The following is a 14,146-nucleotide window of genomic DNA, read 5'->3' on the forward strand; positions in this document are numbered from 1 at the left end:
CACAAATCTCCATCAACTGCAAGATGCTATTCTATCAATATGGGCCAACATTTCTAAAGAATGCTTTCAACACCTTGTTGAATCAATGCCACGTAGAATTAAGGCAGTTCTGAAGGCGAAAGGGGGTCAAACACAGTATTAGTATGGTGTTCCTAATAATCCTTTAGGTGAGTGTATATATAATATATATATATATATATATATATAAACATTCAAAAGTAGCTGTGTATTTTGAGAAAATGGTAAAATTAATTGTTTTACCATGTTTGCTGTGAACAATATGACTCCTACTACCTAATGGAAGCATGTTGACAATTGATGGCAGTGTTTAATACAACCCTGTGAATATTATGTGCAAATCAGTTAAATGTTTAAGCAGAAATTTCTTTTGGTAAGAAAATAATTATGATTCACAATTAGATTACTGTCATTTAATCTTTTATTTTAATGAAAAATACTAATCAGCAGTATATGTGTATATCATGTGTGTGTTTTCATTGCGAAGGTTTCTCAGGCCTTAGCAAACTGTACATACATAAATATCTTTTTCTTTGATATCAGTGGTTTACATATCGTAAAGCATATTCATGACAGTTAACTTGAATATTAGAGCAGGTTAAATTAAGATCAAAAATCAACAACAAATTCAATGAAATCAATGATCGTTTTAAAACCAAAGGATGACCACATGCCAAAAATACATATAAAAAATAATTGCAATATAGAGTTAATAAATTTATCTTCTCTCTTTTTTTTTCTTTTTTTACAAGTTATTCAGTTGATACAAGCAATTCCACACATTTCAGTTTTTTTCCAATAAACTCGATCTTCCCAGGATTAAAAAAGGCCTTTAGACCTGATTAACTCTTCAGTGTTGAGTTAATATCCCACGCCCTATTTTCCTCCCTCAGGTCAAATATGGAAGAACATCAGTAGCACTAACAACACCTGACAGCAGTTTTCAGTGCAATAGGCTTTGTTCAAACATCTACACGAGACTCGGTGACGTACTGTAAAATTAGCAGCTGTACAAGGACACGATAATAATTCACTTTGGCTGCCAAACTCTTAATTATGTCATTTTCCAATTCGGGATGAAACCCAAGTGGAGCTCATATGGGCGGAGGCCCGTTGGTGTAGCTGAGCATGGGGTGGAAGGAGCGGGCAAAGTTGTTGAGTTGGGCACAGCTGTAGTCTTCCTCAGACGTAGGCACGAGACAGGCCACGACCACCAGCAGCAGCAGGATGATCTGCAGGGGTAGAGCGGCCCACAGGACACGCTTCAGGAAGCTTTTGCACCAGGACGGTGGTTCTTCCTCCTCAGAATGGGAGGAACCGGATCCAGCGGCGTTGCGAGACCTGCTAAACACAAGACGGCACAAAGAGGTGGAAACGCTCAGATGCAAAACTAGGTAAATAAGACAAATGACATTTGTTGTGTGGCTATTTCTAAATCTAAATGGATTTTTGTGTAGATTCACATCTCTAAATAGGCTTTCATATTTATTGGATGGAATCATTTCTCCATGCATTTTTGCCTCTGTCTGTTATATGATATTTGGAAACACATTAGAAGCTTGACACAGATAGAGTTAGTTTGAAATCTTCAGTAGCATTTAAAAGCAAAAGGGACATTTTATTCTTTATACTGTAAATATGCCTTTTTGTCAAAGCGTTGTTAAACAGACAGAATGCTAACAGAAAAAAGCACAGCTCAACAATTTTCAGTTTAAGGCAAAGTTTAAGGATAGTTCACCCAAAAATAAAAATTCCGGCATCATTTACTCACACTCAAGTTGTTTCAAACCTGTATGAACCAAACAGTTGATGGACCCCATTGACTTGCATGGTATTTTTTTTCCCCTAATATGGAAGTCAATGGGGTCCATCATCTGGTTACCAACTTTGTGTTCAGCAGAAGAAAGAAATTCATACAGGTTTGAAACAACTTGTGGGTTATGAATTTTCATTTTTGGGTGTACTATCCCTTTAAAATCTGTGTGCGGGTGCTGTGGCCTAATTGTTAAAGAAATATTCTGGATGAAACAATGTTTCATGTTCGAACCCAACGAGGTGCAATCCGTGAACGGTCATCTCGGTTCCAGCAGATTTAGTTGATTTAGATACAAATGACTAAAATAATAATGTTCATTTAGACTTCCTTGAAACACTAATCCCTAGTAGAAAGTGACTAAAAATGCAAATACCTCTTCAAATACCTTTAAATAATTAAATCCTGCAGTTCAATGTAGCATTAATCTGAGAAAAGTCTCCAAAATATAGAAAAATATTATTTCATTATCAATCACTCTGCGCAAACTCATTTTTCTTTATATGATTTTGAATATTGAACTGAGTTTGATATTTCTCAATTTTATATAATAATCCTGTAATGATCTTAAAATAACAATTATCTTATTGTAAAAAATTATTCAAGACATAGTTCTCCCAAAAATGAAAATTCATTCATGTTCCAACACCGAATGACGTTCTTTTTCTCTGTTTAATAATGATTTTTTACTAAAATGTAAATGAAAACAAAATGTTGCAATTCCATTGTGAATATCCATCTTTAAAGGGGACATCTCATATTAATGGGACTATATTGTTCTTTTTTAAAACATCCTAGAATAACTTCATTGTGAATATGCATTTTTAAAGACAATTTAATGGGATTATATTAATGAAACGATCTAAATCCTAATTATGAACAATTATTTTTATAATAAAAAAGAAAAATCTGTAGTTCCACCATGACCCACAACAAAACAACTATTTGTGAGTGACTAATCATTTTCAATGCCGGCATTTAATAGGAAACCAGATTTCTGATTCTTTTAATAATCTTTGGCTGTCAAAACGATTAATCGCGATTAATCGCATCCAAAATAAAAGTTTGTCTTTACGTAATATATTTATGGGTGCACTGTGTATAATTATATATATATATATATATATATATATATATATATATATGAAGAGTTCAGATGCAAAAGCCTCTAAATGCCATTTGAAATTTTCTTCTTTAATGATGATTTTTATCAAACTTGTATATTTAAGTTCAGTAATTTCACTTAAATGGCAATGATAATTACCTATTAATTGTTATTTAAGTGAAATTACTGAACATAAATATACAAGTTTGATAAAAATCATCATTAAAGAAGAAAATTTCAAATGGCATTTAGAGGCTTTTGCATCTGAACTCTTCATATATATATAAATACACACACATACTTGTATATATTTAAGAAACATTTTCATGTATATAGATTTACATATATAATCTATATTACATATAATATATATTTTTTCTTAAATATATACAAGCATGTGTCTATTTATATACATACAAAATAATTATTCACAGTGCACCCACCCACATATGTTATGTAAACACAAACTTTTTTTTTATTTTGGATGCGATTAATCGTTTGACAGCCCTAGAAATTTGACTATGCCTGAATACAATACATCAGTTTGTGACTAACCAGCGATAATGCTGACATATCATGGCTTAGTCACTCCTTTCAGAACTGTCCCAGCAGCTGAGAACCGCTGGAATATGTTATTGTGTGTTCTGACACCGAGTACGGCACAGTGATGTTTCTCTAGTGTCATCAAACTGCACGGACGGCAGATCGGAGGAGGGGGGAGGTGATTGATTAGTCGGTGACAGAGCAGATGTGACACACCAGAGAGAGAAAAGGAGAGAAACTGCAGCCAAGATTGTTCATTGCAGACGCTTGCTGAATAGACGAGAAAACGAACGGCTCAGCAGCAAAAGCAGCCTAGCGTATCCATATTTGCAGCCAAGCATCAGGTGAAAAATACACGAAACAAGGTGTTGTGCCTGGTGCACGAGCTCCCTTCGTGGTGTCTATCTCAGCTCCCTAACCTGAGCAGTGTCTAGAATCACAGAAGATGATGGAAGTCATCAGCATGAGCCTTTCTCAATCGCTGGGCCACTGCAAGGGTGTTCTGACAGGTTTAGGGGTCAACCCAGACCCATTAGCGCTAGGGGCCTGCGGTCAGGTCATGGGATGAGTTCCATTATCTTCCGAGTGTTCTAGAAACCAGGAGAAAGGTACCTGTGAAGTGGACTGCTCACACAGGCTCCGGGCTGTGACAGACTACTTTTGCCCCGTGGCTGTTTGCAATGAACAGGGGGGTAAAAGAAAGAAAGAATGTTTCAGTCCAGGCAAATAAAGACAAAGCTACTGATGAAAGAACCCAAAAAAGAAGAGCACCAACAAAATCAAATGACGGGGGGGTGACAGCACCTCTATGGTGACAAAGAAACTGGTTCTTCGTGACTGTTCTCAGAAAAAATGACCTCGCCGACAAGCGATCCTTTAACATTTAAAAAGACTTTTTAAGCTCATTTCATGCATTTCTTCACAGGACAAATGGCTTGTTTTCTGAGAGTGACTCACAAAATCTGCGTGTCAAAGGTCATATTTAGATTTTTTTTTGCATTTCGATGTTATTTTGATAAGCAAGCGTACATTACCCACACATTCTCGGTAACACTTTAGTTTAGGGTCCAATTCTCACTATTAAAGGAGTAGTTCACTTTTCAAAAAACTTTTGCTGATAATTTACTCACCCACTCTTTCTTCAGTTGAAAAGAAATTAAGGTTTTTGGACGAAAACATTCCAGGATTTTTCTCCATATAATGGACTTCAATGGGAACTGTTCAAGGTCCAAAAGACAGTTTCATTGCAAACTGTTCAAAGGGCTTTAAACGATTCCAGACAATGAATAAGGGTCTTATCAAGCAAAATGATCGCTCATTTAATAAAAAAATAACAAAGTTTGAGATTTATAAGCTCAAATGCTCGCCTTGCTCTGTTCTGTGACGCACGTTTGTGACTCTCCTGTTCGAACTCGTTCATCAAAACGAACAAATCTTTTTCTGAGTCAATTCATTCGTTGAATGAATCAAATGACTCGGAAAAAGATTCGTTCATTTTTAAGAACGAGTTCGAACAGGAGAGTCACAAACGTGTGTCATCAAAATAAACAAATCTTTTTCCGAGTCAATTCGTTCATTTCGTTCATTGAATGATCCAAATGACTCGGAAAAAGATTCATTCATTTTTATGAACAAGTTGAACAGGAGAGTCACAAACGTGCGTCATCAAAATAAACAAATCTTTTTCCGAGTCAATTCGTTCATTTCGTTCGTTGAATGATCCAAATGACTCGGAAAAAGATTCGTTCATTTTGATGAATGAGTTCGAACAGGAGAGTCACGAATGCGCATCACAGAACAGAGCAAGACGAGTATTTGAGCTTATAAAACTTAAACTTTGTTATTTTTTTATTAAATGAGCGATCGTTTCGCTTGATAAGACCCTTATTCATCGTCTGGAATCGTTTAAAGCCCTTTGAACAGTTTGCAGTTTGCACTGAAACTCTCTTTTGGACCTTGAACCGTTTGGTTCCCATTGAAGTCCATTATATGGAGAAAAATGCTGGAATGTTTTCATCAAAAACCTTAATTTCTTTTCAACTGAAGGAAGAATGACATGGTCATCTTGGATGACATGGGGGTGAGTAAATTATCAGCAAAAGTTGAAACTACTACAAAAGTACTACTCCTACTCCTAAACTACTCCTTTAATAGTTTTATCATGTATATTACTAGGATATTGGCTTTTTATTAGTTATTATAAAGCACATGTTAATGCATTATTCTGCATGACCATATTCTAAATCGCTTAATCCTACCCAATACCTAAACTTAACAACTACTTTACTAACTATTCATAAGTAGTAATTAGGAGGCATTCATTTACTGAGGCAAAATTTTAGAGTTATTTAATATTGAGAATATATATACACATCAGTTATATTAATAATATAATATTATTGATCTGTGTTTTATTACTTTCATGTTATCAGTGTGAAGCTGCTTTGATACAATCTGTATTGTAAAAAGTGCTATATAAATAAATGTGACTTGACTTGACTAGAATTGGACCCTAATATGAAGTGTGCCCAAAACCATTTATTATATTATATTCATTATAGAGTATGTACGCTGTACTGCAAAATAAAAGTAACTAATATATTATAATATATACAATATTATATTATTATTATTAATTATTATAATAAATAGGATTTATTAAAATATTATTACATTACAGTAATACTTTGTTGATTTATGTCATTTAAAATCATTGTATTACTGTGATGAGAATTTGACATGAATTCTTATAAATAAAAATAAAAATAAAACATCTGGACACATTACAGTACTAATTTAAAGAGAACGTGTGCTGAAAAGTCATGAGAATAATGTTGCAATGCAAAAAGAATTGTCCAAAATATTCTTCATGCTAAATATAATTTCATTTTTTTTTTTTTTTGAGATTAAATATGACCTGGACATTTTGTTTTTTCATAGAACCAGTATTCCTTGAAGACTAAAGTGTGGGAATCTAGAGTAAACATGAATGTGGAGAAATGAATAGAGGAATCAACCAAACCAGAATTTAGGGGTGACTAGTTGTTTTAAGGGTGTAAAACGCACTTGGATCAATCAATGGGATGTGGAAACAGGGATGAATCACATCTCCAGTCCTGATGCGGCTCTTGCATTAGAGGAGAGCATGCTGGGAAAGGTTCTGAGTTTTGGAGGAACTCTGAGCAATATGCTAATAAGGTGTCAAGTGTGTTTTTGGAGGCCAAGTTTCAGGGACATTCAAGTGTCAAACTACTGCCTCGACGTGACAAGCAAACACTGATCTTTGAAGGGCCCAACAGAACATGAGGGTGATGTGTTACCGATCGCTGGCGACTGGGAGTGCTGCGTCCAGACACGGGGCTCAGGGAACCCGAAGTATCCAACTCATCAGCAGACGACCACGATGACAAGTCCTACGGAGAGAGTGTGTGTGTGTGTGTTGAGGGTTGGAAAAAGAGTGTGAGAACACTTAAACTAGACATGAAAACTGGATTAAGTTTAGTGCTGCACATCAGGGTTATTATTGTTAACTGAAAAGTAAATCCATAAAAACTATTCCATTTCTTTAAATGAAATAATTTTTAAAGGGATAATTCACCAAAAAATGAAAATTCTGTCATCATCTACTTTCCCTCAGGTTGTTCCAAACCTGTATGAATTTTTTTCTTCTTCTGAACACAAAAGAAGATATTTTGAAGAATGTAAGGATATTTTGAAGAATGCAAATTAATGGTGCCCCAAATTATCTTTTGTGTTCAGCACAAGAAAGAAATTTATACAGGTTTGGAACAACTTGAGGGAGAGTAAATGGTGACAGAATTTTCATTTTGGGGTAAACTGTCCTTAAAAAAAAAAAAAAATATATATATATATATATATATATATATATATATATTTAAACTGCTTGCCAATGCAACTTCTTACTTTCATTTAGTTTACCTTGATGTTTTAAAATAACTAAAACTAAAATGGAAGTAATATTAATTAAAATATATAGACATAAAAATGGTAAACAAATGACTAAAACTTTAACCAAAATTAAAATAAAATGGAAAAAAATACAAATAAAAACACAAAAAGTCCACAATATTAATTAAACCTATAATAGCGTACCAATGGTAATAATAATATAATTGCTCCACATCAAATGTTCATTTAGAGCATTGATTCTCAACATTTTTTACTTGAAGGCCAATACTAACCCAATACTAAGGCCCCTATATTATATAATATAATATTCAAATAAATTTCCCAGTAATATACTATACTTATTTATTAATCAACATAGGTTATGTGTAATCAATAAGGTAAATTAGTTAACCACAATTGAAATAATGTATGTTCTACGTAGGGGAAAGAAGACTATTTAAAAATGAAGTTAGGCCGTGTGTCCACCAAAACATTTTTTCACGCACCTGGCGTATGTTTTCAATTGTTTTCAATGGGAGCGTCACGTTTTTTAAACGCCATGAGCGTAATGAGGCACTGAGCGTTTTTTTCACGCTGAGGCGCTGAGCGCCCGGCCTTTTTTACTCGCCGCCAAGAGCTGAAAAATTTTCAACTTTGGATAAAACGCAGCGCTCATCACTGTCACTTCTTACCCAGCCGTCCAATCACAGTGGAGGAGGGGCGGGACTAAACCACACTGACCAACCGTCACAACATTCTTTCTGTACAACGATATCAACCAACAGAGCTAACCGAACAATGTGGATGAAAAATACATTTTTAGTATGAAACAAATTATCAGCGAAATCAGTTACAAGTAAACTGTAGTGCGGATATTCTGTATCATAGCAACGAAACGTCTCAACGGGAAAAACGCTGCGCTGCCAGAATGCTCTCAAGCGCCCACAGCATGGCGTCTTCAGCTGGCTAAAAACGCTTTAGTGGACACATGGCCTTAGATTGTTTTAATATATTACTAACTGCTAATATTATTATTCATTTAAATAACTTTAAGTCATTCTGTGACCCCCGTTGGATGTTTGCTGAGCCTCAGTTCCCAAGTTCATTGTGCAACAAATTGAATTTGATTAATTTAATGCTTTCCCGCCAGATTTTTTTAAAGTTGCGCAATAACAGCCCCCTACATAAAATAATAGTGACACATGGCCAGAAAATTTCGTAAATGGTAGGGAAAGAGTTCATTCATTTCCAGACACTAATGTTATTTTGGTCAAAAAGCGGCAAACTGGTGGCATCCATGTTTCTTGTGGCAGTGTTGGTAACTAACCTGCTGACTGCTGGTGATGTCCAGGGTCTTCTGCAGCTCTCGAATGTCTCGCGTCACCTCCTTCAGCAACAGCTTGAGTCGGTTCCCGATCACATGCACTTTCTCTTTGGCCTCCAGACAGTCACTGCCTTCCGAGTGGACCAGCAGCTGAAGGGACATGTCCTGCAGGGACGCCACCTTCAGCTGCGTGTCCAGCAACTCTCGACGGATTTGCTGTGGAACGATCGTGTTTAAGCAAAGCAAGCATAGAAAGCAGTAGCTCAAATATGCTGTATAGACAGAAAAGAGAAATCATTTACCAGAAGCGTTTTGTGATGCTCCTGTAGTGTATCGCTGTCCCGAGTGTGGTCAATCGGGACAATCTCGTTCCTTCTGCGATCGATATTCTCCAGCCACAGAAGGAGACCGTGACTCATCTCGTGGAAGTCCTGAGCAGTAAGAAAAACAAAAATCAGATGATTTTTGTCACAATCACGTTTGATCGGACTCTGTTTGTGTTTCGTCATAGTCTGCGTTCGTGACTCTCCTGTTCGAACTCGTTCATCAAAATGAACAAATCTTTTTTGAGTCTTTTCGTTTGTTGAATGAACCAAATGACTTGAAAAAAGATTCGTTCAGGACAGTCGAACAGGAGAGTCATGAACGTGCATCACAGAACAGAGCAAAGCGAGCATTTGTGCTTATAAAACTTAAACTTTTGTATTTATTTTTGAAATGAGCGATCGTTTCGCTTGATAAGACCTTTATTCATCGTCTGGTGTCGTTTAAATCCCTTTGAAGCTGCACTGAAACTGTAATTTGGACCTTGAACCGTTTGGTTCCCATTGAAGTCCATTATATGGAGAAAAATCCTGGAATGTTTTCATCAAAAACCTTAATTTCTTTTCGACTGAAGAAAGAATGACATGGACATCTTGGAGGACATGGGGGTGAGTAAATTATCAGCAAAAAGTGAACTACTCCTTTAAAGGGACTCTGTGTAGGAAATACCCCCATCTAGTGGTTAAATAGTATTTTGCATTCAAACGAATTTTGCTCTCCAGCGCCTCGCATTTTCAAGTGCGTATTGCATCTACGGTTGCCGTTATGTACCAAAAATGCTATGACAGGATGTCTTGTAGTAACACTTCATCGAGTTTTTCCGGGTGAACAGGTTTGTAACTTAAAAAAAAAACCAGCAACTTATGTGTTAACTTATGTGTACAATTTATGTCTAGCTGTATAAATTAATTTTAATTCTCTGTACAATCTTATCCACATAGCAAAATCACAATTTTAGCTAATTGATCATTTATATATAAAAAGAAAGCTATAGAAAATCTTACAGAGAGCAATATTTTCTTACAATCATTATCTCTATATTCTTACTGAATTTATAGGTTATAAAGAATTAACTTACAAACCTTGTTTTTAGCACCTTCCTTCACAATAGCTGCGAGTAAAGTAGTCAATAGCTGCTATTCATCAAAGACCTTGTTTAACTTTTTTACCTATAAATGTTATACTGTCTATATAATAAAGTACACAACCAAGCAATGACAAAAAAATTAAGTCAGACTGTAACATTGACTAACCTGTCGAGGAGAAAGCAGGCAACTTCAGCGTCTCTTCTGAAATCTTTCTGCTGCATTAGCTATTTCCACGGTTGAAAACGCTATCCCGATATTTAAGGCCATTGCACACTGAGTACGAAATTTTCGTATGCGTATTTTCCTGTACGTCAGCCTAAAAATTCGTCACGCATAGAAACCTTGCACACCGAGTCCGTTGCGTATTTATTAAACCTTTGCGGGAAAAAACGCAAAAATACCAAATGGATTCGTCAAGCAGTGAGGATGATTTTTGCCCTCTCTCATATTGAAAAGAGAAGAAATAGAAAATATCCATCCAATCCTGAAATTGCGCCGAGAGGAAGGAGTTCATTATCAAGAAGTTGCGAATTTATCCTGAGCGATTCAAAATTTACCTCAGAATGTCAGCGGGACAGTTTGATGCTTTGCTAGCGATTCTGGAGCCACATATTAAAAACAAGACCACCAATTTCCGTGAACCAATCGATTCTGAACGGAGACTGGCAGTGTGTCTGGTATGGACCAGGTATGGACACACACAAACACACACACACCCGCGCGCGGCCCTGCGGAAGCGCTGGGCAGACAGAACAGCTAGGCTGTTATTGTGTATGTATTGTGTATATATTGTGCCCAAATAATACATTAGTTATCGAATAGGCTGCTCAATCACACCTTATTCGATCCTAAATTTCAATCTGATTGAAAGGGGAGGTTTATTAATTTCATAATCCAATATAGAGAAGAGAACATAAACACTTGATCGAATTGAAAACCGAAACTGAAAGCACGGCGCATAATGTTCAATGATTTGAGGACAAGCTCCCCCGGCCCTGAATTGTCAAAAGACCTCTCAAAATGCTGGCTCTGGATGCGAAAAACGCAGAAAATCGAACCATATCCGATTAATTTTATGACGGAAAAATGAATGGCCTTGTTTTTTGCAATCTCCGGTCACGTTTCCTTTTTCGTTCAAGTCTGGCCTTTTTTTGCGAGGAGGATGCATTCTCCTGTGACTCGGCATATGGTCCGCAACAAATAATAGAGCAAAAGAGCAATCAGCAATCATAGGAGTGCAATGCAGCCGTTTAAACTTGCAGGGAATGCGCCTCTCAGTCTCAATGTGACGTGACGATGGCTCTGAGTCTGAACGAAAACGCGTTGTGGAAACGCGTTTGGCTGGTGGTACTTTTTGACCCTCTCTGCTATTATAGTTTTCAAGATGGCGGAACGGACATGGAAGCCTCCGTGAACCTACCCGTCCCATGTACATAAAGATAATAAATTCTTCATTTACGAGGATAAGTCAGATAATTTGCAGAGGTATTTGTACACCATTGAGGACATATTTATGAATAAAAATATTGATTTCAGATAATAAAATACCTAAAAATCTACACAGAGTCCCTTTAAATATGATCCAATTACCTTTGTCTTCATCTTTATCTTTGTGTGCGTTTATAAACCACCCCGTGACGATTTTACATAATCTGTGTTTTTAGATTAAATGAAATCCAAAACTTGTTTCTTACTCATTTTTAGAAGCTGATATCACTGACGGTGCCTGTTTTGCTCTAACACGTCATACTTTTCACAAAGTAGTGTGCATTTTGTAGTGTGGCAAGCACGGAGAGCCGCGAGAAAACGTTTTGTAACGTTCTTTGACATTGAATTGAGTACATTTTTCCAAATGTTTGCAGTTTACAAGTGAAATGATACATTTTGGATCCTACTTTTAGTCATTAAAACTGAAAGCAGATATACATTTGAAAAAATCTTCAACGTTATTTTGTGAGAGAGAAAAAACCTACGTGATGGAAAGTGATGTTTTTAAACTTCATCATCAAATTAGGTAATATTAGATATATCTTCTGCAAATCAGCTGAATTTTTTCAAGATGACGTTCTAAATGTCTTCTGAAAGTGCTTGAAGAGGTGTTTCTTGCCTGGCACTGCATGAGAGCGTGCTGGAGAGCATTCCTCCACTCGTCCAGAGAGCCGCTCAGACGTTCCCAGCGGTTATTCATCTCCTTCAGCCGCCGCTGCAGGTCTCGTGCCTCCTCGCTGTCGGACTGCACGAACTCAGCGCTGCAGAGGTTAATGGACAGCACGATGGCCTTCCGCTTATCCAGAGCCTTCTGCAGCTCCTGCATGGAGTCACAGGTCCACAGAGGAAAAGTGTCAATAATGAACAAGCTGGACAACAATAAAAACATGACCCTTTCAAAGAATATGGCATTTAGGGATATTTTAGTATTATTTTACGCTATTATAATTTTGATTAGCTTTTATTCTTATGTTTTCATTTTAATGATCTAAGTGATCAACATGCTCAAAACTTGTGATAAATAATAAATAATAAATAAATATCAGCCACTGTAACAAATTGTATATTTTTGCTCAGTTTTGGGCCTTTGATTAAATGTGAGGTGTTTTTCCTCCACATATACAAACTTTTTTTTTTTATTTAATGTTTCAGATTTTGTCTAAAGGTTAAACTACGGAAGAGGATTAAGGCCAAGCAATATTAAAAAAATAAAACCATCTCGAGATTAAAGTCATTATAATGCGAGATTAAACTCGTTAAATTTCGAGAAAAAAAGTCGTAATACCATTTTGAGAATAAATTCATTAAATATCAAGAATAAAGTCATTATAATGCAAGATTAAACTAGTTAAATTTCGAGAAAATAGTCGTAATACCGTTTTGAGAATAAATTCATTAAATATCGAGAATAAAGTCATTATAATGCGAGATTAAACTCGTTAAATTTCGAGAAAAAAAGTCGTAATACCATTTTGAGAATAAATTCATTATATATCGAGAATAAAGTCATTATAATGCGAGATTAAACTCGTTAAATTTCGATAAAAAAAGTCGTAATACCATTTTGAGAATAAACTCATTAAATATCGAGAATAAAGTCATTATAATGCGAGATTAAACTCGTTAAATTTCGAGAAAATAGTCGTAATACAATTTTGAGAATAAATTCATTAAATATCGAGTATAAAGTCACTATAATACGAGATTAAACTCGTTAAATTTCGAGAAATAAAGTCGTAATACCATTTTGAGAATAAATTCATTAAATATCGAGAATAAAGTCATTATACTGCGAGATTAAACTCGTTAAATTTCGAGAAAAAAGTCGTAAAACCATTTTGAGAATAAATTCATTAAATATCAAGAATAAAGACATTATAATGCGAGATTAAACTCGTTAAATTTCTAGAAAAAAGTCGTAATACCATTTTGAGAATAAATGGTAAATGGACTGCATTTATATAGCGCCTTTATAAACCTAATGGCCACCAAAGCGCTTTACATTTGCCTCACATTCACCCATTCATACACTCATTCACACACCGACGGCGGTGTCAGCCATGCAAGGCGCCATCCAGCTCGTCGGGAGCAGCTGGGGTTAGGTGTCTTGCTCATGGACACCTCGACACTTGGTCAGGTGGAACCGAGGATTGAACCACCAACCTTTCGGTTCGTAGACAACCCACATGAACCACTGAGCCACTGCCGCCCCAGTGATTCATTAAATTCATTATAATGCGAGATTAAACTCGTTAAATTTAGAAAAAAAAAGTTGTAATACTATTTTAAGAATAAATTAATTAAATATCGAGAATAAAGTCATTGTGTTTCGAGAAAACTCGATTTTCGAGAAATAAAAGTCGAAATACAATCTTGAGAATAAACTCATAAAATATTGAGAATAAAGTCGTTGTGTTTCAAGACAAAAAGTTCGATTTAAATGTAGAGAATAACGCATTCGATCAGTGTTCATTGCATAGACTATACTGATAGAGGACATGGCAGACATGGATCACTCGTCAAGCTATATTTTA

General features: G+C 35.8%; 1 protein-coding gene across 10 annotated transcripts in view; it reads right to left on the reverse strand.

Annotated features, from left to right (window-relative positions):
* Window positions 1-421: 421 nt before the first annotated feature.
* The window catches only part of syne1b (spectrin repeat containing, nuclear envelope 1b), a 164,356-nt gene continuing 150,631 nt past the window's right edge, over window positions 422-14,146 (reverse strand). For 6 of the 10 annotated variants that reach the window (XM_089120128.1, XM_089120131.1, XM_089120130.1 and 3 more), the window contains 6 exons: window positions 12,232-12,432; window positions 9,015-9,143; window positions 8,716-8,928; window positions 6,800-6,892; window positions 4,092-4,150; window positions 422-1,362 (listed from right to left, as the gene is read on the reverse strand). In XM_089120128.1, the coding sequence (XP_088976254.1) occupies window positions 1,113-1,362; window positions 4,092-4,150; window positions 6,800-6,892; window positions 8,716-8,928; window positions 9,015-9,143; window positions 12,232-12,432 (945 nt within the window). In that variant the 3' untranslated portion in view covers window positions 422-1,112. The remainder of the gene's footprint in view (window positions 1,363-4,091; window positions 4,151-6,799; window positions 6,893-8,715; window positions 8,929-9,014; window positions 9,144-12,231; window positions 12,433-14,146) is intronic. The other 4 variants (XM_089120135.1, XM_089120134.1, XM_089120127.1 and 1 more) reach the window with 3 other exon arrangements.

Source organism: Pimephales promelas, chromosome 15 (genome assembly GCF_988280905.1).
Source record: "Pimephales promelas chromosome 15, fPimPro1.hap1.1, whole genome shotgun sequence".
Lineage (NCBI taxonomy): Eukaryota > Metazoa > Chordata > Actinopteri > Cypriniformes > Leuciscidae > Pimephales > Pimephales promelas.